This window comes from Zosterops lateralis (genome assembly GCF_965231275.1).
Source record: "Zosterops lateralis genome assembly, chromosome: 25".
NCBI classification, from domain to species: Eukaryota; Metazoa; Chordata; class Aves; order Passeriformes; family Zosteropidae; genus Zosterops; species Zosterops lateralis.
Genome location: NC_139785.1, coordinates 5,574,599 through 5,598,548, shown reverse-complemented (window position 1 = coordinate 5,598,548; position 23,950 = coordinate 5,574,599). Strand labels below are relative to the sequence as shown.

At 50.3% G+C, this 23,950-nt stretch overlaps 2 protein-coding genes across 2 annotated transcripts in view; one reads left to right on the top strand and one right to left on the bottom strand.

The window, feature by feature from the left end:
• Positions 1–6,056, top strand: part of PKNOX2 (PBX/knotted 1 homeobox 2) — a 92,074-nt gene extending 86,018 nt beyond the window's left edge. The window contains exons 11-14 of the mRNA XM_083878124.1: positions 599–718; positions 1,437–1,513; positions 2,891–3,069; positions 4,275–6,056. Coding sequence (XP_083734250.1) covers positions 599–718; positions 1,437–1,513; positions 2,891–3,069; positions 4,275–4,522 — 624 coding nt within the window. The 3' untranslated portion in view covers positions 4,523–6,056. The remainder of the gene's footprint in view (positions 1–598; positions 719–1,436; positions 1,514–2,890; positions 3,070–4,274) is intronic.
• A 628-nt stretch (positions 6,057–6,684) lies between these two features.
• FEZ1 (fasciculation and elongation protein zeta 1) lies at positions 6,685–21,696 on the bottom strand. The gene is made up of 10 exons (XM_083878123.1): positions 21,656–21,696; positions 17,430–17,731; positions 14,609–14,705; positions 13,712–13,816; positions 12,661–12,877; positions 10,840–11,114; positions 9,766–9,846; positions 9,296–9,371; positions 8,636–8,701; positions 6,685–6,829 (listed from the first exon to the last, which is right to left on the bottom strand). The coding sequence occupies exons 2-10, from the start codon at positions 17,702–17,704 to the stop codon at positions 6,813–6,815; spliced, it is 1,209 nt and encodes a 402-aa protein (XP_083734249.1). The 5' UTR covers positions 17,705–17,731; positions 21,656–21,696; the 3' UTR covers positions 6,685–6,812.
• Positions 21,697–23,950: the final 2,254 nt, after the last annotated feature.

Here is a 23,950-nt window from a genome sequence, read left to right as displayed (position 1 = left end):
CTTAGATTTCAGTTTGGTTCCTGAATCCTCATTAAAGCTTCTCTTGCGGCAAGATGATGCTTTTTTTAATTTCTGGGGGGCAAAAAAAGCAAAAATTTTGGCTCAATGGGCATTTCCCTCCTTGTGGTGGAAATGAGATGGGTGAGGGATAAGGGGATGGTGAGTGGCAAGGCTGTTTTTTTTTAACTTTCAATTGAGAAAATCATATTTTTATGAGGTTTAGGTGGGTTTTTAACTTTATTTTTTTAGGTAAAAGTGTTTTCCTTCATATTGAAATTGGTCATGGCACCATCACAGTCCCCAATGGTGTCATAACCCCTTGCTAAATATTGACAAAAAATAAAAAAATTGAGATAAAAGATACAAATCCTGGTTGAAAAATCTGTATTTATGGAGCAGGAAATGATTTTTAGATGCTCCTATAAGTGCCAGGTTTTTTTTTACTCATCCCACTCCCATTTTTTGGGTTGGTTTTACTCATTTTTTTGGGTTCCCCATCACCATTTCCAACCAATCCTTTTGGTTAAAAATCACTTTTCAGCCAATTCTCTCCCCATTCCTTTTTTTTTTTTTTTATTTTATTTTTTTTCCCTGGCAGGTGAACCTGGATCTCACCTCCCTCCTGGATGGTGAAGACAAGAAATCCAAGAACAAGAGGGGAGTTCTGCCCAAACACGCCACCAACATCATGCGCTCGTGGCTCTTCCAGCACCTCATGGTGAGCCACCAAAACACCCTCAAAAATGGGGGAAAAAAACCCCCAAAAAATGGACAAAAATGCCCAGAAATTCTCAAATTCAAGTGTTGGTTTGTCTGAATTCCTGTGTGGAAGTGCAAAGTGATTTGTATTTTGGGAATGAGAGTTGTCACTGCAGGTGGGTTAAAAAAAAATATTCTTTTAAGGCAAAAAATGGGGGGAAAAAACCCCCAAAAAATGGACAAAAAAAGCCCAGAAATTCTCGAATTCAGGTGTTGGTTTGTCTGAATTCCTGTGTGGAAATGCAAAGTGGTTTGTATTTTGGGGGTCAAAACACAGAAATTGCAAAATCGCCTCTGACAATAAAAATTGTGAGTTTTGAAGTTCAAAAATCCAATGTTTGCCAACAATCATCACCGGAAAGTTAAAAAAAAAAAAAAACAAACAAAAAAAATCAACTCCAAGGACATTTTCCTTCAAGGAAAAAGCATTTGATGGAAAACCTTGGAAAAGCCCTGAGGAAATTTCAATGTTCTTGGATCTTACACTCATCAAATGCAAGAAAACACCAAATTTAGGGTGAGAAAATGAAAAAAAAAAAAAAAATGAAAGAAAAAAAGAAAAAAAAGGGGAAAAAAGAAGGCAGATTTAATTATTTTTCACTCAGGGATGACATTTTGCATGGAGAGATATAATTTTGCTGCCTCATTTATTTATTTTTTATTTTTTTTTTTTGCAGCACCCCTACCCCACAGAGGATGAGAAGAGACAAATTGCTGCCCAAACCAACCTGACCTTGTTGCAAGTCAACAACTGGTGAGCAGATCCTGGTGGTCCACAGAGTCATTTTGCTGCCTTTAGGATCATTTTTTATCCTTTTTTGGTGCTTTGTGATGCTTTTTTGGGTGGTTAAAGCTGATTTTTGGGGTGTCCTGCACTCAGTGATGCTGGTGAGTCCTTCCAGCTCAGCACATTCTGGGATTTTGTGGGATTTTTTGGGAGATGAGCTTAGTTTTGTTTAATTTCAGCACTGGTTTTTTTGCAAGGTCTCAGTGCCCTCTCCTGGCAAATCCAATGTGCAGCTCTGCAGGAAAAATCAATGCAGAGCTATAACGTGCAAATTAAAAATCCTCAGCTTTTTGAACCATGAAGCTGTTTTTAAAAAAATATTATTATTATTATCATTATTATTATTATTATATTATCATCATAATTATAATTATTAAATTATTAAATTATTAAATTATTAAATTATTGTTATTGTTATTGTTATTGTTATTGTTATTGTTATTGTTATTATTATTATTATTATTATTATTATTATTATTATTATTATATGTCGCCCTAAATTTTCTTGCTTTCCAGTGTTTGAATCCCTGCAGTGGAGATTCTCAGGCAGCTTGATATAAACTGTGTAATATATTTAAAATTTATCTATTTTTTTTCACATATTTCTGCTCTGGGAGGAGAAATGTGATTGATGGGGACGTTTCACCAATGAGGTCAAAGAGGTGCAGCCAATCTTTTGCCTCCTGATCTAAATTAATATAAAATGGAGTCAGAAAATGAAAACAGAGTTTTCCTGTCCTGCCTGATTTTCTGCTGCCTCATCCTTTGTGTGGCCAAAATAGCGACAATTATATTGCGACTCATGTTTTCATTTTTGGTGGACCATCACTTTTGGAAGTATAAATTTAATTTTCGCCACATCAATCAATTACCAATTTGGGTCCCTCCACCCCACTTTGAAGGTAAATTAGTTTCATGAGGGGAGTTTTGCCCATTTTGGGGGTTTATTTCTGCATTTTGGGTCTTCTCCTATTGGTGATTGAAGGAGAGACTGACCATGATCAGAATCTGATTTTCCAAGAACTTATAAACCATCTCAGTAAAGTTAATAATTTCTGCTACAATAATTAGGTTAAAAGATCATACAAACAACTCATACATTTTTCAACATATCCATGTAGGGGGTTGATTGAATCTTCTTCTGTGAGCAGGTTTTTAATCCCATCTTTATATAAACTCAAAGTTCTGTTTGTCCTCGCCAGGGCGTCCCAGTCACCAGACTGGATTTGCTAATTAAATCAGTCTCACTTTTGTGAATTCCCACATTCTCCACTCGATGTTTCAATTTGGTGTTGGTGTCACAGCTCTGTCTGACCCCCGTGTTCTCTCGTGCCCCACGGGCAGGTTCATCAACGCGCGGCGGCGCATCCTGCAGCCCATGCTGGACGCCAGCAACCCGGACCCGGCCCCCAAAGCCAAGAAAATCAAATCCCAGCACCGGCCCACGCAGCGCTTCTGGCCCAACTCCATCGCCGCCGGTGTCCTGCAGCAGCAGGGGGGAAATGCAGGGACAAATCCTGATGGTAAGGACCAGCCCCTGCTTTTCCAGGAATGAGTGGTCATTGCATTAGTGATGGCATCAGTTGGGGATTTCTAGAGGTTTTTGTTGGGTTGTGGGGAAATGCAGGAGGTGGGTGTTGTGGTTTGAAAAGCAAAATGAGTGAGAGGCTTCAAGGCAGGAATACAATTTAATGGGAAAAAAAAGGTAAAAATAAAATAAAATAAAATCAATGCAATAACACAAAGGAGCAGTGCCAGAGTCAGAACACACCCTGAGCAGGGTGGGGGGAGCAGTCCAGGTGAGGGGCTCTTCCTGAAGCAGTGATCCCACAGAAAGGTCTGGGAGCTCTGCTCCTCTGGGAATCCAGTGGCTCAGGGCTGCTTGTCCTGTCCCAAATCCCAGATTCTCTCCAGGTGGGAATGCTTGGCTCCTCCCCCTGGGCATTGGGAGCATCTCCCAATGGGATGAGGAGTCGTGCAGTGGCTCCTTGATGGCCCATTAAACAGAGAGAGCTCCTGGAGGGAGTTCCCTGTGAGTCCTGGGCAAGGCATTGATGGGCCATGAGCAGAAGAGCCCAAAGGAGGGGCCTGGGAAAACACTGCCCCACCTGGTTCCAGCAGCTCATGGGGATGGGGATGGGATAAATACTGTGTGCACATCCTACACCACAACCGGGGACAGGGGGCAATGCGGGGTCCTTGCCATGGGCACCCACATGGGGCATCCCCTGAGGGGCTGGGGAAGGGAGGGAGGGAGGGGAGGCTTGGAAAGGTGGAGATGAGAAGAGAGATGGAGATGAAATGGGGAAGAGAAAAGATGAAGAGAGAAAACGGATGATGGAAATGAAGAGAAGAATAGAAAAGATTATGACAATGAAGAGAGATGATGAACAAAGAACAGATGAAGAGAGGAGATGAAGAAAAGGTGAACAGAGCAGAAATGAACATAGACCAGATGAGATGAAGAGAAGGTAGGACTAGAGAGAAGATGAAGAGAAGATCTGCCCAACCAATTTGGGCTCAGAACTAAGGTTTCTCATTATTTAATGATCCATTAGCTAAAAAAATTAAGGATTGGACCTTGGGCAGTGACTGGGGTGGGTGGGACACCATATGGGTGAAGCTCCCCAAGCTTTTCCCTTGAGTTATTCTTGGTTTATGCATCTCTTTTATCCTTTCTATATTTATTAGCTGGGGACTCTCCTCATTTCTGTACTTTCAATTCCAGGCTCGCTCAGCATGGAGAACCTGCAGCCCCTGTCCTCAGCCACTGCCACCATGGCCATGCAGCAGGCGATGCTGGCAGCCCACGACGACTCCCTGGACGGCACCGAGGAGGAGGAGGAGGACGAGGAGGACGAGGACGAGATGGAGGAGGAGGAGGAAGAGGAGGAAGAGCTGGAGGAAGAGCCCGGTGGCCTCCCAGCAGCACCTGGTGCTGACCTTGGTTTGGACCACAGTGACTCACTGGAATAGCTCCTCTTACACCCTCCCAAATCATTGACAGCACCAGATACTAAATCTCCCCCCTGAAATGCAAAAAAATAAAAGGCAAGAAGAAGAAATTGGTGAGAAATAAAGCAAACTGGAGGCGCTGGCAGAGGCCCTGGCTGCCCACAGGAGCACAGGGACCACCAACGGCAGCGCAAGGAAGTGAAGGACACAACGTTTACAAGGCACATATTGTGGCCAGATTAATCCTTTCTTTCAGGTTTTATTTTTTTTTTTTTCCCTTCATTTTTTTTTTTTGGTAAGCAAAAGCATTTTTAGGGGAAGTGTTTTATTCGTTCCCCACGCGACGCTCGGATGTTGTTGGGCAGTGGCAGGTGATGCATCCCTTGGATCTTCTTGGTGCAAAGAAAAAAGCCAAACCAACCCCCAGGACTTGATGCTTTTTTTTTTTTTTTGATTTTTTTTTCCCCCAGAAAAATCATTCACAGGAGGGGGAAGGAAAATAAAATAACCAGCGAGTGCAAATTCTGCCATATCTGAGGAGGGTTTGGTGCTCGACTTGTGGGATTGCCCAAATCTCCCAATTTTGGCCTCGATGCTGTGGCTCTTTGGTGACTCTGGACACAACTTTCTGCAAAGGGGAGGAAATTCCTCCAAATCCTTTAATTTATGTGCTAAAACCTCTGCTGAATTTCAAAAAAAAAAACCTCAACCAACTCACCTTGTTCTCGTCTTTAAGGATGAGATTGGAGGCAGCAGAGTTGGGGCAAAGGCTGCCAAAATAAAATTTTCCCCAAGGGCGTTTTGGCACAGAGTTAGTTAAAATTTTGGGCAAAAACAGGTTTAAGAAAATGTAAAATTTCACCCAAAAATTTAATGGCAATCCCCAAGACTCGCCTGGGTGGAAGGAAGTTCAGTATTGTGGTTTAAAAGGTGATTTTTCCCTGATATTGTCCCTCCACATGGGAAATGGTGGGGATTTATCCCCCTGGGGGAGGCAGCTGCCAAAAAAACCCTGTATTTTGGGGTTTTTTAAAATTTTATTTTAAATGCTAGCAAAAAGGGTGTATTCGCCTTAAAACGTGGCATGGGAGGAAATGCAAAAATCAAAACCAGGGCAAAAAAAAAATAAAGGAATTGTCTTCTGCAGGTTCCTGCTCTAAATGGGAGATTCTGGGAGAAGGATCATTTTCTTGGTGGCTTTTTTTGCCCATATTGTCCTTTTATTTTATTTTATTTTATTTTTTTTTTTTTCCTGGCTCTTGAAGAGTTGATAAAAGAACCTGAACAAAGAGCTGGGGATTAAAAAAAAACCATAAATGATGCAATGGGCAGAAATGCCTATTTTTGGATACTGATCTGGCGTGAATGTAATCTGTAATTTCATAAAGGATTCATTGTAATTTAGTATTAATTTCCTGGCCGTTTATTATAAAAGTGCTACAAGATCAGGGGGTGGCACCTGTATTTATTGGCAGCTTCTTCCTTTGAGTGGAGAAGACCCAAAATGCAGGAATAAACCCCCCAAAAATGGGCAAAATTCTCTTTATAAAACCAATTTACCCCCAAAGTGGAGTGGAGGCACCCAAATTGGTAATTGATTGATGTGGAGAAAATTAGATTTATACTTTCAAAGCTGATGGTCCAGCAAAAATTAAAATTTTCCCCCCCAAACAAGCTCCATTAATGGGATTTTGCCCATTAATGAATGACACACCCCCAAACCCCAAAATGAGCTGTGTTCTCTAAAAATTAATGATTTTTCCCTCCAGAAGGTTCCCCAAAGTGTTTGACCCCCCAAAATGGGTGATGCTCACCCCAAAATGAGTCTCCAGAAATGAGGGATGTTCCTCAGAACCAAATGATGACCCAAAAGGTGATTTCTGCACAAATTTAAGCAAAAATTGAGCTGCAAAAAAGTAAAAAAAAAAAATGGGAAAAATCCTCGAGAATGGAATTTAATCTGAATTTTGTCCTTCTTGTGGTGGCAGCAGCAGCTGCCTCTGAGCACCCAGCAGCTCCTTAGCCAGAAATTTGTGTTTTTAACAGATCCCAGAATATTTGTGAGCACTACAGCTAAACCTGTACTGGGATTTTTTTGCTTAAAAACATCATTTTCCTATCAAAAAGTTGCAATGGGGGACACACAGACACTGGACACCAGCTGCTTAATTAATGTAAGGAATTCTTTATTTCCAGCTGTGCAAAGGGGGAAGTGCAGGGTGGGGCAGCCACGGGTGGGTGACCCTTTTTCCTCGGGGTTTGGCCCCGTTTTTTGGAGGCCACGGGGTGGGAGTGTGGGGACAGCACCGCGTCAGGTTGGGCAGAGCACTGCAGAGAGAGAGAGAGAGAGAGGGAGAGGGAGGGTGGGGGCTTTGTAGGAGGGTGCAGTGAGGCAGGAGAATCAACAGGTGTGTGGGGGAAGCATGAGGGTGCACTGGAATGCAGGAGGAGGCACAGGGATGCATGGGGAGGTACTGTGAGCCAGGAGGATGCACAGAGATGCAGGAGGATGCACAGGGATGCAGGAGGATGCACAGGGATGCAGGAGGATGCACAGGGATGCAGGAGGATGCAGGAGGATGCATTGGAATGCAGGAGGATGCACTGGGATGGATGAGGAGGCACTGTGATCCATGAGCAAGCACAGGGATGCACAAGGATGCAGAAGGATGCACAAAGATGCAGGAGGGTTTACAGGGATGCATGGGGAGGCACTGTGATCCATGAGGATGCACAAGGATGCAGGAGGATGCACTGGGATGCAGGAGGAGGCACAAGGATGCAGGAGGATGCACAAGGATGCAGGAGGATGCATTAGAATGCAGGAGGAGGCACTATGGTCCATGAGCAAGCACAGGGATCCACAAGGATGCAGAAGGATATATTGGAATGCAGGAGTATTCATAGAGATACATAAGGATGCACTGTGATCCATGAGGATGCACAGGGGTGCACAAGGATGCAGGAGGATGCATTGGAATGCAGGAGGATGCACAGGGATGGATGAGGAGGCACTGTGGTCTGTGAGCAAGCACAGGGATGTACAAGGATGCAGAAGGATGCATTGGAATGCAGGAGGATGCACAGGGATGCAGGAGGAGGCACTGTAATCCATGAGCAAGCACTGGGATGCACAAGGATGCAGGAGGATGCATTGGAATGCAGGAGGATGGACTGGGATGGATGAGGAGGCACTGTGATCCATGAGCAAGCACAGGGATGCACAAGGATGCAGGAGGATGTGCAAGGATGCACAAGGATGCAGAAGGACATATTGGAATGCAGGAGGATTCACAGGGATCCATAAGGAGGCACTGTGACTCATGAGCAAGCACAGGGATGCACCTGGATGCAGGAGGAAGCACTGTGGATCCATGAGGATGCACAGGGATGCACAAGGATGCAGGAGGAAGCACTGTGGATCCATGAGGATGCACAGGGATGCACAAGGATGCAGGAGGAAGCACTGTGGATCCATGAGGATGCACAGGGATGGACAAGGATGCAGGAGGAAGCACTGTGGATCCATGAGGATGCACAGGGATGGACAAGGATGCAGGAGGAAGTACAAGTGTGCAAGGGGATGCACAGGAATGCACAATGCAATGCTGCACGAGGCTGCACACGGGATGCAGGAGGAACATGGAAGGGATGCACAAGGAATGCACACAGGGCACAGAAAGAGCACGAAGGACACACGAGGTGGGAGATGCACAGGGATGTCCAGGGGATGCAAGGAAGATGGGTGGGGATCCCCAAGGGAGGCAGAGGAGGGTGACAGAGGGCACACAGAGGGTGATGAGGCTGTGTGGATGAAGCAGGTGGGCCCCAGGATGGGGCAGGAAGCTGCACAGGGATCTCCAGGGGTGTGGCAGAGCAGGAGAGCCGTGCAAGGAATGCCTGAGGGAGGTGCAGGAGATGCACCTGGGGTTCCTGAAGGATGTGGGGGATGCACAAAGGATGCACCTGGGATACACGAGGAATGATGTATCTGGGATTCTCTGAGGATGCACAAGGGACGAATGCAGCTGCAGGAGGGATGGGCAGGGATGCACAAAGGATGCAATGGAGAGGCAGCAGGATGCAGAAGGGATTGCAGGGAGGGCCCAGGGCAGGCAGGAGGGGAGCAGGTACCTTTGAGGATGTAATCCGTGAGCAGAGTGGGCACCTTCTCATTCCCCTCCTTCATGGCAAACAGGACTGTGAGGGGGACAAAGCTGTGAGCCTGGCCCTGCTGCCCCCCAAATGTCCCTTTTTCCCCCTAAACCAGCCCCACAGCTGCCAATTTCCCCATACAATTTATGCAGCAGGCCTGGCAACATAAACCAAAAAAGACTTTTATCCCCAATTAGCCAGACTGTGGCAGTGCAGAATAAATGATTTACCCCCAGATCAATCCTGGTAAAAGAACCATAAATTGGGAAGAATTTTTGGCTGCCAACCAGCTGTGCTGCACTGATACAAACCAAGGAATTTTCCCCCACCAGGTGGGTTTGTTGCAATGATGATGCAACGTGGGGTGGGAGCACCTAAAATTGCTCATTCTGCAATGATGCAAAAAACAAACAAACAAACAAAAAAAAACCCAACAAAAACCAAAAACCACAAAAAAAACCCCCAAAAAACAAACCCAAAGCAGCTGTGCTGCAATGATACCCCAAACTGCAGCCATGATACCCCAAACTGCAGCCATGATACCTCAAACTGCAGCCACTGCAGCGAAGCAAAATGTGCCTTTTTGTCCCCAAAAGATGTGATGCTGAGCCAAAGCAGCAGCCTGAATGAATTACTCACTGTTGGTGAGCATCTGCAGGTCCTCAACGGAGGGTGGGGAGCCCTTCTTCTCATAGGGGATCACCGTGTTCAGGTACTGCAAAAACAAACAAAAAAAGCCACTCCCCAAAAACCACCCAGATGGCACAAAACCACCTGGTTTTTGCTCTGCTTTGAGACAAATCACCCCAAATTTGTGCAAAAATAAGAGTATTTCTGCAAAGTTCCTGCAGAATTTTGGTATTTTGGGGAGTACTGAACTAATCGGGTGCTGCAAACTCCACACAAATCTATCTGTCCTCAGAGAGGATTGTTTAGGGTGAAAAAATGTAATTTTTCCAAGAGGGATTAGCAGGGTGTAGGGGACAGAGCAGGGCTGAAAAATGAAGAAATATTTTAATGGGGTTGGGGGATGCAGGGGAACGGGGAGTGTGGGGAGGAGGAGTGAAAACCAACAGATTTGGGTAAATTTTTTTAGGGAAAAAGGGTACCTGCTTCTCGTTGGTGGTGGGACCAAAGGTCTGGCGCAGGCCGGAGTGCAGGATGCTGGAGAGGCCCTCCATGCTGAACCGCTGGGGGGACACCGTGTCACCCTGTCACCTCCCGGGGACAGTGACAGCCCCATGGCACCTCCTGTGGCACCAGCGTCCCCACGACTCCCTGACTCCCAGATCCATCACCCTGCTCCATACCCCCATCCCGTATCCCTTTGTCCCCCTGCTCCAAGTCCCCGTGTCCCACATTCCCCATCCCTGCTCCATCACCCCGTGTCCTGTGTCCTTCCCTTCCATGCTGTCCCTGTCCCTCTGCCCCACCCTGTCACTGTTCCCATCCCTATTCCCTTCCCATCCCTATTCCCGTCCCATCCCTCATCACCTTGTTCCCATGTCCCTCTGCCCCACCCTGTCACTGTTCCCATCCCATTCCTATTCCCGTCCTGTCCCATCCATTGTCACCTTGTCCCCTTGTCCCTCTGCCCTGTCCCATCCCTATTCCCGTCCCATCCCTCACCACCTTGTCTCCATGTCCCTCTGCCCCACCCCACCCTGTCACTATTCCCATCCCATCAATATTCCCATCACTACTCCCATCCCATCCCTCATGACTTTGTCCTCATGTCCCTGTCCCTCTGTCACTATTCCCATCCCATCCTGTCCTGTCCCATCCCTCGTCACCTTGCCCCCATGTCCCTCTGCCCCATCCCATCCCTATTCTCATCCCATCCCATCCCATCCCATCCCTATTCCCATCCCTCGTCACCTTGCCCCCGTGTCCCTGTCCCTGTGCCCCACCCTGTCACAATTCCCATTCCATCCCTATTCCCATCCTATCCCTACTCCCATCCCATCTTGTCCTGTCCCATCCCTCGTCACCTTGCCCCCCACGCCCCTCTGCTCCATCCCATCCCTATTCCCATCCCATCCCTATTCCCATTCCACCCCTATTCCCACCCCATCCCTCACCCCCGTGCCCCATCCCTCACCCCCGTGCCCCATCCCGCCCCCCGTCCCCGCCCGGCCGTGTCCCGTGTCCCGTGTCCCGTGTCCCGTGTCCCGGTGTCGCACCTTTCTGGGCATGTTGTTGGTGCCGCGCTCGGAGCGCGCCCCTTGCAGGCTCAGCCCCTTGTCCCTGCGGCGGCGCCGGGCGGCCTCTCGCTGCTCCCTCTGCTCGCCCTGCACGGCCAGCAGCGCCCCGATGAACGCCGTCTTCACCTCCTTCTCGAAGGCCAGCTCGTCCCGCCGGGCCAGCTGCGCCACCAGCTCCGCCGACAGCGCCCGGCTCGCCGCCTCCGCCCGGCCCGCGGCCGCCAGCAGCTCCCGCGCCGAGAGCTGGCCCAGCCCTGCCCGGGGAGAGACGGGGCGGCTGGAGCCATCCCTGCCCCCTGGAGCCATCCCTGTCTGCCTGGAGCCATCCCTGTCTGCCTGGAGCCATCCCTGTCCCCTGGAGCCATCCCTGCCCCCTGGAGCCATCCCTGCCCCCTGGAGCCATTCCTGTCTGCCTGGAGCCATCCCTGCCTGCCTGGAGCCATCCCTGCCCCCTGGAGCCATCCCTGTCTGCCTGGAGCCATCCCTGTCTGCCTGGAGCCATCCCTGCCCCCTGGAGCCATCCCTGCCCCCTGGAGCCATCCCTGTCTGCCTGGAGCCATCCCTGCCCGGCTGGAGCCATCCCTGCCCGGGTACAGCCACCCCTGCCCCCTGGAGCCACCCCTGCCCGGGTACAGCCACCCCTGCCCGGGTGGTGCTCCACGAGCACCGCGGGACATCCCGGAATAGGGACGGGAAGGGATTCACAGCCCATCTCCTTCCACCTCCCTGCCAAGGGCAGCGAGCCCTTCCACTGTCCCAGGGTCCCAACCTGGCCTTGGACACTCCAGGGATCCAGGGGCAGCCACAGCTGCTCTGGGCACCCTGTGCCAGCCCTGCCCACCCTCACAGGGAACAATTCCTGCCCAATCTCCCATCCAGCCCTGCCCTCTGGCACTGGGATCCATTCCCTGTGTCCTGTCCCTCCATCCCTTGTCCCCAGTCCCTCTCCAGCTCTCCTGGAGCCCCTTTAGGCCCTGCCAGGGGCTCTGGGCTCTCCCTGGAGCCTTTTCCTCCCCAGGCTGAGCACTCCCAGCTCTCCCAACCTTTGTGGCCTCCCCTGCACTCGCTGCAGCCAGTGCCATGCATGGGGAAAGGAGGGAAAGAAAGGCCTGGTGCAGTCAGTGCCACCCCCAGTGCAGTCAGTGAAACTCACATTGCAACCATTAAAATGCACCTCGTGCTCTGCATTTTCTGAGACACAGAGAGATAAAACCCGTGGTGCAATTACTGATATGCCCAGAGGCATCAACAACGTGCCCAGAGCAATGAAGGAACTTCCTGGCACCATCAGTGACATGCAAGGTGCACTCAGTGACTGTTCACAGTGCAATTAGTGACAGACAGGGTGGGGTTAGTGACAGGTATGGTGCAATTATTGACATGTATGGTGCAATTATTGACATGCATGGTGCATTCTGTGACACGTGTGGTGTGATTACTGACATGCATGGTGCAATCAGTGACATGCACAGTGCAATTAGTGACAGGGTGTAATTAGTAACCTGCACGGTGTGATGAAGAGCAGAGCAGTGAGTGAAGGGCCTGGGCTTTGTTGGTGACACAGCCCACGCCACTGGTGACAAATCCCACGTGCATGAACAGCCCATGCAGAACACCAAGGCTCCTGGTGAACCCTTTCCACACCAAAAGCCACATCCCTGTGTTCTTCACAGTTTTTGCCAAGAGCCCTTCTGGCCAAGTCCCCGAGCAAGCCAGCACTGAGGCCTGGAGAGACTCAGTTGTCCAATTTGGTTGGAATTGTCCCCAAAAAGTGACTGGCCTGGGCTTTGCTGGCCATACCTTCGTGGGAGCAGTTGTTGTTGAGGGCAGGGGAGAAGGCATGCAGCTCCCGCAGCAGGATGGGCTCCGTGCCCCTGCCACCACCTTTGCCTTCAGCATCAGCCTTGCCTTCTTCCTCCTCATCCTCTTCCTCCTCCTCCTCATCTTCCTCCTCACCCTCAGGGTCAGCCTCGGGGTCAGGTGAACTCTGCATCAGCTCCTCCAGCTCCTCGATGACCTGTGGGGCATCAGTGACCTCCATGTGCACCTGCATCCTCCTGCACCTTGTCTCTGGTGCAGCCCACACACCCTGCACCCACCTGCAACTGTCCTGCATCCTGCACTCCTGTCCTGCACTGAACCCTGCACTCCTGTCCTGCACCCACACCTGCAACTGCCCTGCATCCTGCACTCCTGTCCTGCACTGAACCCTGCACTCCTGTCCTGCACCCACACCTGCAACTGCCCTGCATCCTGCACTCCTGTCCTGCACTGAACCCTGCACCCACACCTGCAACTGTCCTGCACTGAACCCTGCACTCCTGCCCTACACCTGCAACTACTCCTTTCACCCTGCACCTGCATCCTCTAGTTCCATCCTCCATCTGCAGCCTGCTCCCTCCATCCTCCATCATTATTAGCATTCTGCATCCTGCATCTGCATCCTCCTCCCCTTCATCCTGCATCTGCATTCTGCTCTCCATCCTGCATCAGCACCTGCATTTACATCCATCTGTACCCTGGGTTCTCTATTTGCATCTTGCATTTCACATTCCCACCTACATGCAAATCCCACATTCCACACAGGGGACCTGCATCCACATCTAAACCTGCATCCTGCTCCTCTCTGCACTCACCTCCTCCTGCATCCCGTGCTTGCACCTGCATTCCCTATGCTGCATCCACACCCTGCAGCTGCCTCCACACCCCCTTCCCCACACCTGTACCCTGCACCCCACATCTGCACCCTGCACCCCACATCTTCACCCTGCAGCTGCATCCCACCTGTGCCCCCCACACTTTGATCCTTTCCCCATGCAGGACATGCAGGCTGCAGATGCCCCTGGGGTACCTGCTCAGCTGTCAGCAGAGGCTCCTCGTTGATCCCAGAGTCCTGCTCACTCCTCTCAGTGAGCTCCTCCTCCTCTTCCTCCTCCTCCTCCTCCTCCTTCCCGAGCTGCAGGAGACACGGGCTGGGCAGCCTTGGTGGCACCACAGGCCCCAGGATGGACAAAGCCACCAGGGTGGCTCAGGGGGACATGGGGGTGGCATGGGGAGACACTGTTGGATTGAGGGTATTCCATGGAGAGGCTGGATGGGGCTCCAGGGATGCTGGAGACAAGGAACAGGGAAGCACTGGAGAAAAAATGTTGCCAGAGGATGGATGGAGATGTGTGACAGGGAGATACTGCAGGGAGAGCTGTAGGATGGAGCCATGGACGAGGAGGAGGACAGGGAGAAGGCCAGGAGTGTTGGATGGATGGAGATCCAGGGGATGCTGGATGGGGAGAGCAGGGCAGGAGGAGCTGGATGGGAGAGGTCTGATGGAGACACGGGGTGGGGACACCAGATGGGGACATGGCAGAGGGGAACACCACCAGGGACTGGATGGATGGAGATGTTGGGTGAGGAGGGTTCTTTTTTCCCATCTTTCACTATTTTTTTCACCTTTTTAACAGAAAATAACCCAAGGAATTTATTTTCTCTTCCCCCTTTAACAACAGGCCCTTACAATATCCAAATGGGTTCAATTCCATGGATATTGGGACACTTTTATAACCCCAAAGCACAGACTGACTACAAATGAAAACACATTTTCTACCCCCAAAAACCACCCACCCACCCCACCTGTGACAAAATGGCAAAGGCCAGATGTTAAAATGACTGAATTTTTGGGTGGTTTGCAGTGCCAGGATGGTCACTGAGCCTGCCAGGGGATCCTGTGGGGACAGGGGGGTCCCAGCCATACCTGGGGCTCGCTGCCATCCAGGGCCTCAGTCCCAGGGAGCTGCCAGGGCCTCGGGGAGCTCCGGGGGGCAAAGCCATCGGTCAGGGCGTCCCACACCCTGCAGGGAGACACAGCTGGTCAGGCCTGAGCACAAAATGTTCCATCCCAAAAAAGACACGCCCAGATGCCGCAAAACATCCCAAAACGCGGCACAGAAACATCCTGGAGTGACCTCCACAAATCCCCAAACATCTGAAACATCCCCAAACACCACAAATGATATCCTGGAAAACCCCAAATGTTGTCCTAAAAAACCCCAAAGCTTCTCATCATGAAATACTGCCCTGAAATACCCCAAAATCCCCAAAAATGCTGCCCCAGCAGCTGAGGTGATGCCCTCTAAATGTCATTTTTGAAATGCTGTTATCAAAAAGCTGCAGCAATGTCCCAAAATGTCTCCAGATGTCCCCAAATGTCACTCAAAAATGTCACCATGGCAACCTGAAGTGACCCAAAACATTCTCTTAATGCAGGCTTTTCAAGAGTCTCTGAAAAGCCCCAAAACAGCTCAAAAATGCTGCCCTGGAATGCTCCAAACTGTCCCCAAATGTTCTTCTGAAATACCCACAAAAAGGGACTCCTAAAGGTCACTGAGATACCCCAGAGATCCCAAAATGGCATTTTTCAACACCCAGAAATGCCCTAAAATGGTTTCCTGAAATACTGAACAAAAGAGGAGAAAATAGAAAAGGAAAAGGGAAAAGAAGGGGGGGAGGGAAAAAAAGGAAAGGGAGAAAACAGGAAAAAAGAGGAAAAAAAAGGGGTAAAGAAGAAGATGCAAAAAAGGGCAAAAAGGGGAAGAAGTGGAAGAAGGAAAATCTGGGGAAAAGGGGGGAAGTGGAAGAAAAAATGAGAAAGAAGGAAAATGGTGGGAAATGGAGAAAGAGGAAAGAAAAGGGGAAGAAAGGGAAAGAGGAGAAAATAGGGAATAGGAAAAAGAGGAAAAGGGCCAAAGGAGGGAAAAGGAAAAATCACATGAAAAGGGAAATGAGGAAAAAGAGAAAATATAAGAAAAAAAGGGAGAATGAGGGGGGAAATGGAGGAAAAGTGGAGAAAAGGGAGGAAATTGAAAGAAAGAGGAAATGGGGAAAAAGAGCTGAAAAGTGACAACATTGAGAAAAAGGCTAAAAATGGAAAAAAAGGTCAAAAATGGGGGGAAAAGCACAGAAAGAGCTGAGAAATTTTCTCCCCATCTCAGGCAACCCCCTCCATTTCCCCACCAGAAATTCTGTGTTCAGTCCATGATGGTGCCACATCCAAACCCTGAAAATCACCCCAAAACCATCTGCCCCCTCTCCAACCCCCAAACTGCTCATTTTTGGGATTTATTTATTTATATTTCCCTCCTCACCAGGGGCTGAATTCCCCTTAGAATTCCAGATTTCACAAATTAACACACAAATATGCGGCTGCTGAATCTTTAATACTTATTTTTGAACCGAGCGCAGCAAATTAGTAGTTTATAATAAATTAAATATAAATTAGTAATTATCCCACTAAATTTGCTTCTTTTTTTTTTTTTTTTTCTCTGCTGTTAAAGGACCAGCATTCCACAAGAGCAGAGCCAAGACCAGCAGTGATTTCTGAGTTAATTATGGCAAGAAATGGTTAAAAAATGTGGAAATTCGATCCCTGTGAGGACATGGCTCCTCCCCCTGGTTTGCACACAGAGCTCATTCAAAGACTGAAAAAAAAAATAAAAAAAAAAAGGCCTGTTTTGCCCAAAGTGACCCAAAAAAAGACACAATAAGTGGCACAAAGCGGTGACAGCCCCGGCCTTGGGCCAAGCTCAGTTTTGCTCTGAAAAAAAAACCTCACGAATTTCACCAATTGCAAAAAAATCAATTCAGCCTCAGTGGGTAAATCCAAACACAAAGCAAGAAAATCAACAGATTTGGGGTTTTTTTGGGGTTGAAAGCAACCCCTTTCTTAGGGAAAAGAAGGGTTAGGAATTTTTGGAATAATCCAAATTAAATACACAAAAAAAAAAATCCAGTAGAAATGTGACAGTGAAAAAGCCCAAGGGTTTGCTGGGAAAAAAAATGACATTTTGGAACAAAAGCAAGGTTTTTAATGAAACCAGAATTGAACACAAAAGGCACAATAATAACTGGGGGAGGATTTGACCCTGGGGAAGTTGGTACAGAGGGATGGCTGAACTCTACTCACACCTTACTCAAGGTTTATGTTCAACCCCTGGGGTTTTTCTTGCACACACAGAGCTGCAATGTGGCACAGGACACGCTGCTCCTCCTCCTCCTCACAGGCTGCTACTCCAGGGAGCTCACACAGCTACTCCAAAGATCCTACACAGGATCTCGAAGCTACTTGAAGGTGTAAGATCCTACACAGCTACTCCAAGGTGCTGCATGATCACAGCACAGTCCAGGTGCTGATTTGAGTGTGATGGGCTCATAGAAGAGTGCACAGAGGTAGGGCTGTTACTCATAAGATACTACACCACTACTCTGAAGTGCTGCACAATCACACTGTGAGGAAAAGGAGGAAATGCCTCTGGGAATGGAGGCATTTCATGACCAGCACAGGATGCATGGAGGCTTGAGGGTGGCCTACTTACAGGATGCTACACAGCTACTCCAAAGATACTACACAGCCCTTCCACACTGCTGCACGACTGTGATACATGTGGGCTGTACCTCGCCAGCACACAGACCCTTCCTCACAGGATACTACAGAGATACTCCTGGGAGTCAGCCTGCACTGTGAGGAGGTTCAGGGGTGTGAAGAGCCTCCAGGAGGGAGCAGGGGGGGCCTTACTCACTCCTCATCCTGCAGCCTCTCCTCCTCCTCCTGCGCCTGCAGCCGGCCCCGCACGGGGGCCAGGCCCTCGGTGGCGGCGTCGTAGTTGCGGAAGCACACGGTGAGCTTCTCGTCAAACTCCTGCACCAGGTCCTCCATGGACTTGAAGCTCATCATCTCGGCCGAGAAGCTCTCGAGCTCGGCCAGGGCGGGGTCTGCGGGGCGCTGCGGGGACCCGCCATCCTCCCCGGGGCCCTCCTCGAACTCCTCCTCCAGGCTGACCAGCGGGGCCTCCATCCTGCTCAGCTCTGACTGCTGCCTCAGCTGTGGGGAGAGTGCCTGTCAGCCAGGGGGCTACTCACGGGTTACAGCAGCCAGCTCACTGCCGTTACACCCCTCAGACACCACGGTACTCACAGCTTACAACAGCCAGCTCACTGCCGTTACACCCCTCAGACACCACGTTACTCACGGGTTACAGCAGCCAGCTCACTGCCGTTACACCCCTCAGACACCACGGTACTCACAGCTTACAACAGCCAGCTCACTGCTGCTGTGCTCGCTGGAACCCCACTGTTACACTCATCAGCCATAGGGGTACTCACAGCTTACAACAGCCAGCTCACTGCTGCTGTGCTCACTGAAACTATTGTCATACCCATCAGCCATCACGTTACTAACAGGTTACAACAGCCAGCTCACTGGAATCCTACTGTTACACCCATCAGCCACTGGGCTACTCACAGCTTACACAAGCCAGTTCCCCGTCCCCTTCACTGCTGCTGTGCTCACTGATACCCTAATGCTACACCCATCAGCCACTGGGCTACTCACAGGTTACAACAGCCAGCTCCCCATCCCCTTCATTGCTGCCGTGCTCACTGGAACCCTACTGTTACACTCATCAACCACTGGGCTACTAACAGGTTACAACAGCCAGATCTCTGTCCCCTTCACTGACTGTAACTCCCAGGGCGGTTACACAACCAGCAGTATCTCTGTAGTATCCCAACAGGACCTCCAGAAGAAATATTTTGATAGCCTGGCACTATTCTGGTAGCAATTTATGAGTTACAACAAAGTGCTGACAGTGGTCCAAGCAGCTCAGTGCTACCCTGAGATTGTGTGAGAAATGTCTGTCTCCCTGAAGTGGTAGTATCTTAGTTGTATCCTTATCCTTATCACTACTAAGCAAAGTATCAGTAATGTGCTGATAATATCCCAAAAATGTGAGTGTTGCCCTGATGGCATCCCTGAAGTATCTCACCACAATCTTTTCTTGTAGCATCTTGGAAGTATCCTACACTTAAATTTAATCCTCAGAGTATCCTCCTACAAACTGATTCCTGTCCTCACAGCACCTCGGTAGCTTTGTCATAAAATCCTGGTAGTATCATAGTAGTAACTAATGTTGTATCCTAGTAATGAGCCTGTAGTATCTCAGTAGTGCCTCGTTAGCAGTGTGACACTTTGGATGTATCCGGGGTGTAATTCTATTAATATCTCAGCAGCATCCTGACAGTAGCTTTGTGCTACACTGAGAGTATCCTGGTAGCAGCCATTGAGTAGCTCAGCATTGCCTTGACGTCGTATGAGCACAGGCAGGAATATCCTGATTCTGTCAGGAGCATCCCCACAACATCCTGGTGCCCTGGTAGTATCACAGTAGTAGATAAGGAGTGTCCTGATAGGATCCTCACAGCAACCTGAACATATCCTGAAAGTAACCTGAATGTATCCTGAGAGGAACCCTGTGTGAGCTGCTTCATTTGAGTATCTCTGGAAATCCTCAGTAGCAGCCTGATAGTACCTTAGTGGAGCTCCTGCAGCACCCCAGGAGTATCCATATAGTATCCTGAGAGTACCCCAGTGCCACTCTGGAAGTGCCCTACTGCTGCCTGCAGAGTAGCCTGTCCACATCCTAGTAAACTCAGAGTAGCACCTCAGCAGTGTCCTGAGAACCTCAGCTGTGCCTTGACAGCATTTCACTACTCCCTCAGGAGATTATTGAGAATAATCCCGGTAGCATCCTCAGAGGAAGCAAAGAGTAACTCAGTAGTAAGGCAGGAACAGCCCAGTACAGGCATCGGCAGCCCTGGTGATGCTTCCCTGGGGAGGGGAGCACAAACATCTCAACTTTGGGGGGAAAACCTGGCCTGACTTTGAGCAGCACCTGTGTGCAGCACCCCCATGCACGTGTGCCCCAAACCTGCAGCACACACACCCTTCACATGTACAGGGTGCAGGTCATGCGTGTGAGCCCAGCCCTGCACACACCTGCAGCACACACACCCTTCACATGTACAGGGTGCAGGTCATGCGTGTGAGCCCAGCCCTGCACACACCTGCAGCACACACACCCTCCACATGTACAGGGTGCAGGTCATGCGTGTGAGCCCAGCCCTGCACACACCTGCAGCACACACACCCTTCACATGTACAGGGTGCAGGTCATGCGTGTGAGCCCAGCCCTGCACACACATGCAGCACACACACACAGAGACACACAGAGGACAGTGCCCACACCTGTGTGAACACACACGCCATGCACACAGACATGCAGAGCACACATGGAGCAGTGCATGTGAGCACACAGTGCCTGCAGACAGATGCAGGGGTGCTGCAGTGGTGCACACACGTGCAGGGCTGCACACACTGCACACACACATCCACCCCCCTGTCCCATGCAGGTGTGCATGCATCCCCACAGTGCCTGTGTGTGCACACTCACAGATCCCCATGTGCAGTGCTGTGCACAAACACACCCCGTGCACCCCCTTGCACACGCCGTGCACAGCTCTGCACTTGTGCATTCCCACCCGTGCAGCACAAGAGCCAGCCCTAGGCCCCACACGCACCTGCACACACATCTGCACACACACCTGCACACACCCCTGCACACACATCTGCACACACCCCTGCACACACATCTGCACACACACCTGCACACACGTGCACATCTGCACGTGTGCCCCCTGCAGCTGCACACGGACACCTTCACATGCACACACACCTCTGCATGCACACGCATCTGCACAGACACACAGCCCTGCACACACGCATCCCTTGCACACATGCACAGCTCTTGCACATACATGTAATCCCTCACACAGACCCCTCTATTGGACACACGCACACATCCCTTGCACACACACAAGAATCCCTTGCACACACAAGCATCCCTTGCAGACCCACAGTATCCCCTGCACACACACGTCCCTTGCACATACACACACCTTGCACACACAATTACTTGCACACACAAACAAGGCCTTGCACATACATGCATCCCATACACACCCCCTTGCACACACACAATTCCTTGCACATACATGTATCCCTTACACGCATCCCTTGCACACACATGCATCCATTCCACACACACACACACACATCCCTTGCACACACGCACACAAACACACGCGCACACCCGGACCCGCCCTCGCTGCCCCCGCCGCCCCTCCCTCCCCCGCTCCCCGAGACCCCCCAAAACCGCCCCCGCGCTGAGCGAGCGCCTCCCCCGCTCCCCCCGGCCCCCGCAGCGGCAGCGCAGCCCCCCGGCCTCGCCCTCCCCGCGACAGGCCCCGCTGTCACCGCCCCCCGGGGGTCCCCGAGCGACCCCCGCCCCGCCTGTCAGGACAGCGCCGCCCCTGCTGTCCCCAAACCCCGCATCCCTCACCGCCCCCAGCCCCGCATCCACCCCCAGCCCCGCATCCTTCACTGCCCCCCATGTCCGCATCCCTCACCGCGCCCCCGAGCCCCCAGCCCCATTTACAGCCCCCCGGCCCCGCATCTCTCACGGCCCCACTCACCCCCAGCCCCACCTGGCACCCCCAGCCCCGCATCTCTCACCGCCCCCGAGCCCCCAGCCCCATTTACAGCCCCCCGGTCCCGCATCTCTCACGGCCCCCCGAGCCCCGCACCCACCTCCAGCCCCCCCTGGCACCCACCTACAGATCCGCATCCCTCAGGGCCTCCCTCGCCCCCAGCCCCTCTTGCAGCCCCCCGGCCCCGCACCAAACCCCAGCCCGGCATCCCTCCCGGCCCCCTCAGCCTCGCACCCCTCACGGCCCCCCCGAGCCCCCAGCCCCATTTACAGCCCCTCGGCCCCGCAACCACCTCCACCTCCCCCTGGCACCCCCAGCCCCGCACCCACCCGCATCCCTCAGGACCCTCGAGCCCCGCACCCCCCCTCAGGACCCCTCAGGACCCCCCAGGCCCCCCCAGGCCCCCCGGCCCCTCACCCACCCTCAGCCCCGCATCCTCCGCGCCGCTCCGGGGGGGTGTGGGGGGGGGATGCTGTGCGCGCACTGCGCAGGCGCGGGGGAGGGCTGGTGACGTCACCGGGAGGGGGATGCGGATGGTGGTCAGGGGAGCCGTGACGTCATCGCTCAGCCCAGGGGGGGGTCCAGCCTTTTTTTGGGTCCCTAAAAAATCTGTTTGAACCCCCCATTTCCTCCATCCCTGCGTTCATAACACCCCTGCACGGATCGGGGACACCGAGGGAGAAAGGAATAAAAATAATTGAAACCATGGAAATGACAATGGAAATTTATATAGGAAATATAAAAAAAAAGATGTCATATAGGTCAAGTCATATATCCAAAAAAATATTTTTTTTTCTAAAATAAAGCATTTTTCTTTTATTTTTTTTTCTAAAAGAAAAGAAATTTAGTATATTCTTTCTAAAATAAAGCAATTCAAAATCACAAAATAAAAATAAAGGGAAGTATAAAATAAAAATAAAGGGAATTATAAAATAAAAATAAAGGGAATTACAAAAATTAAAAAAAAGCGTTTTTTCCTCTCAAAAAACCAAAGCAGCAATCAAAAGAAATGATTAGCTTTTTTATAATAATGTTTTTTCAGCTTAATTTTTTTTTAATTTATCAACAATTTAAACAATTGCTTTGGATGAATGTTGTCATGTAGGCTGTGGGGTTTTTTTTTTTCTTTTTTTTTTTTTTTTAAATCCAGATTTAATTCACAACCCAGTGGAATATCTGGATTTAAACTCATTTTCCCAGCCCTTGGTAGGCTCTGCTCTCTCTCCATGCTGCTTTTCCATGCAGCAGGACAGGAGCAGTGTTTTCCCTCTGGCTTCGAGCTGCTCATATTAAGGAAAAAAAAAAAAAAAAAAAACCTTAAAAGAGGCTGTGAAATGGTTGTTGTTAAGTTGAAGGAGGTTTTGCCAAGCCCTGGCTGGAGCATCCCGTGCCTTGGCTCAGAGCTGAGGGAATCCTCGAATCCTGGAGTGGTTTGGGCTGGAAAGGGCCTGAAAGCTCCTAAAGCTCCTTTTGCCCCATCAAACCTGGATCTGAGCACTTCAGGGACGGAGAATCCACAGTTCCCATGGGATACGTGTGCCAAGGCCTCCCCACCCTCCCAGGGAAGGATTTCTTCCCAAAATCCCACCTAACCCTGCCCTCTGCCAGACCCTTTTGTTTTTCCTTATCCATGACTTTTGCTGCCCTTGAAGGGGTTACAGATTTATTCTCCCAATAAGCATTGCTCACATACCCTCATTTTTTGGAGGAACTCACCCTCCACAAGTTAGTTTTCATCTGGATAAGATAATTCAGGAATTCAAGGGATCCTCTCCATCCTTTTGGTCCAGCTGGTTTGGATGCCACAAAAACATAGTCCTTAATATGTCACAACTCAAACAAAACACACATTCATCACATCTGTTAATAAGAACAGAAAATACAGTAAACCCCTCCCATATTACACATATAACATTAATTTTGATATATGCAAAATGCCAACTTTATAATATGGATTTAGAACATCCCAGCACTGGGGGAGCCCCCACAGCTGGGCTGCACTGCCTGTGCCTCTGCTGTCACAATGGGACACAAAATAAAGATGTTTGACTCCAGTCAGGAGAAATCAGAAGGTTTATTTACAATCCATTCAGCCCTTTTATAACACGCTGTGCTAAAGTCACGTTATTGGTCCATAGGACTGACATTTCTCCCATTGGCTCAGTGACAGAAATAGCAAACAACTCCTGTTGTCATGGGAAAGGAATATTGTTTACACAAGGTTGTTTTAGGAAAAACTGTTGAAAAGTTCCTTTTGAGAACTCTCAAGCTCAAAAAATATCGAGTCTGCCCCGTGCACTCTGCCCTCAAACTGCTCCTCCACAGCAGAAGGGCACAAAGAATCAGCTCCAGGGTGGGATAAGGGATGGGATAAGGTCAAATGTCAGATCTGGCTGTTGAATGAACCATCCAGAGGAATGTTCTTGGCCCTGGAGCCTCCTCTCTGTGTCCCCCCTTGTCCCCTCCGTGTCTCCCCTGTGTCCCCCATGTCCCTCTGTGTCCCCTCTGTGTTAACCCTGTCCCCCTGTGTCCCCTCTGTGTCCCCCCTATGACCCCTGTGTCCTCCTCATGTCTTCCCTGTGTCCCCTCTGTGTCCTCCCTGTCCCTGTGTCCCTCTGTCCCTCTGTGTCCCCTCTGTCTCCCCCTGTGTCCTCCTGTGTCCTCCTCTATGTCCCCTCTGTGTCCCCTCTGTGTCCTCGTGTCTCCCTTCTGTCCC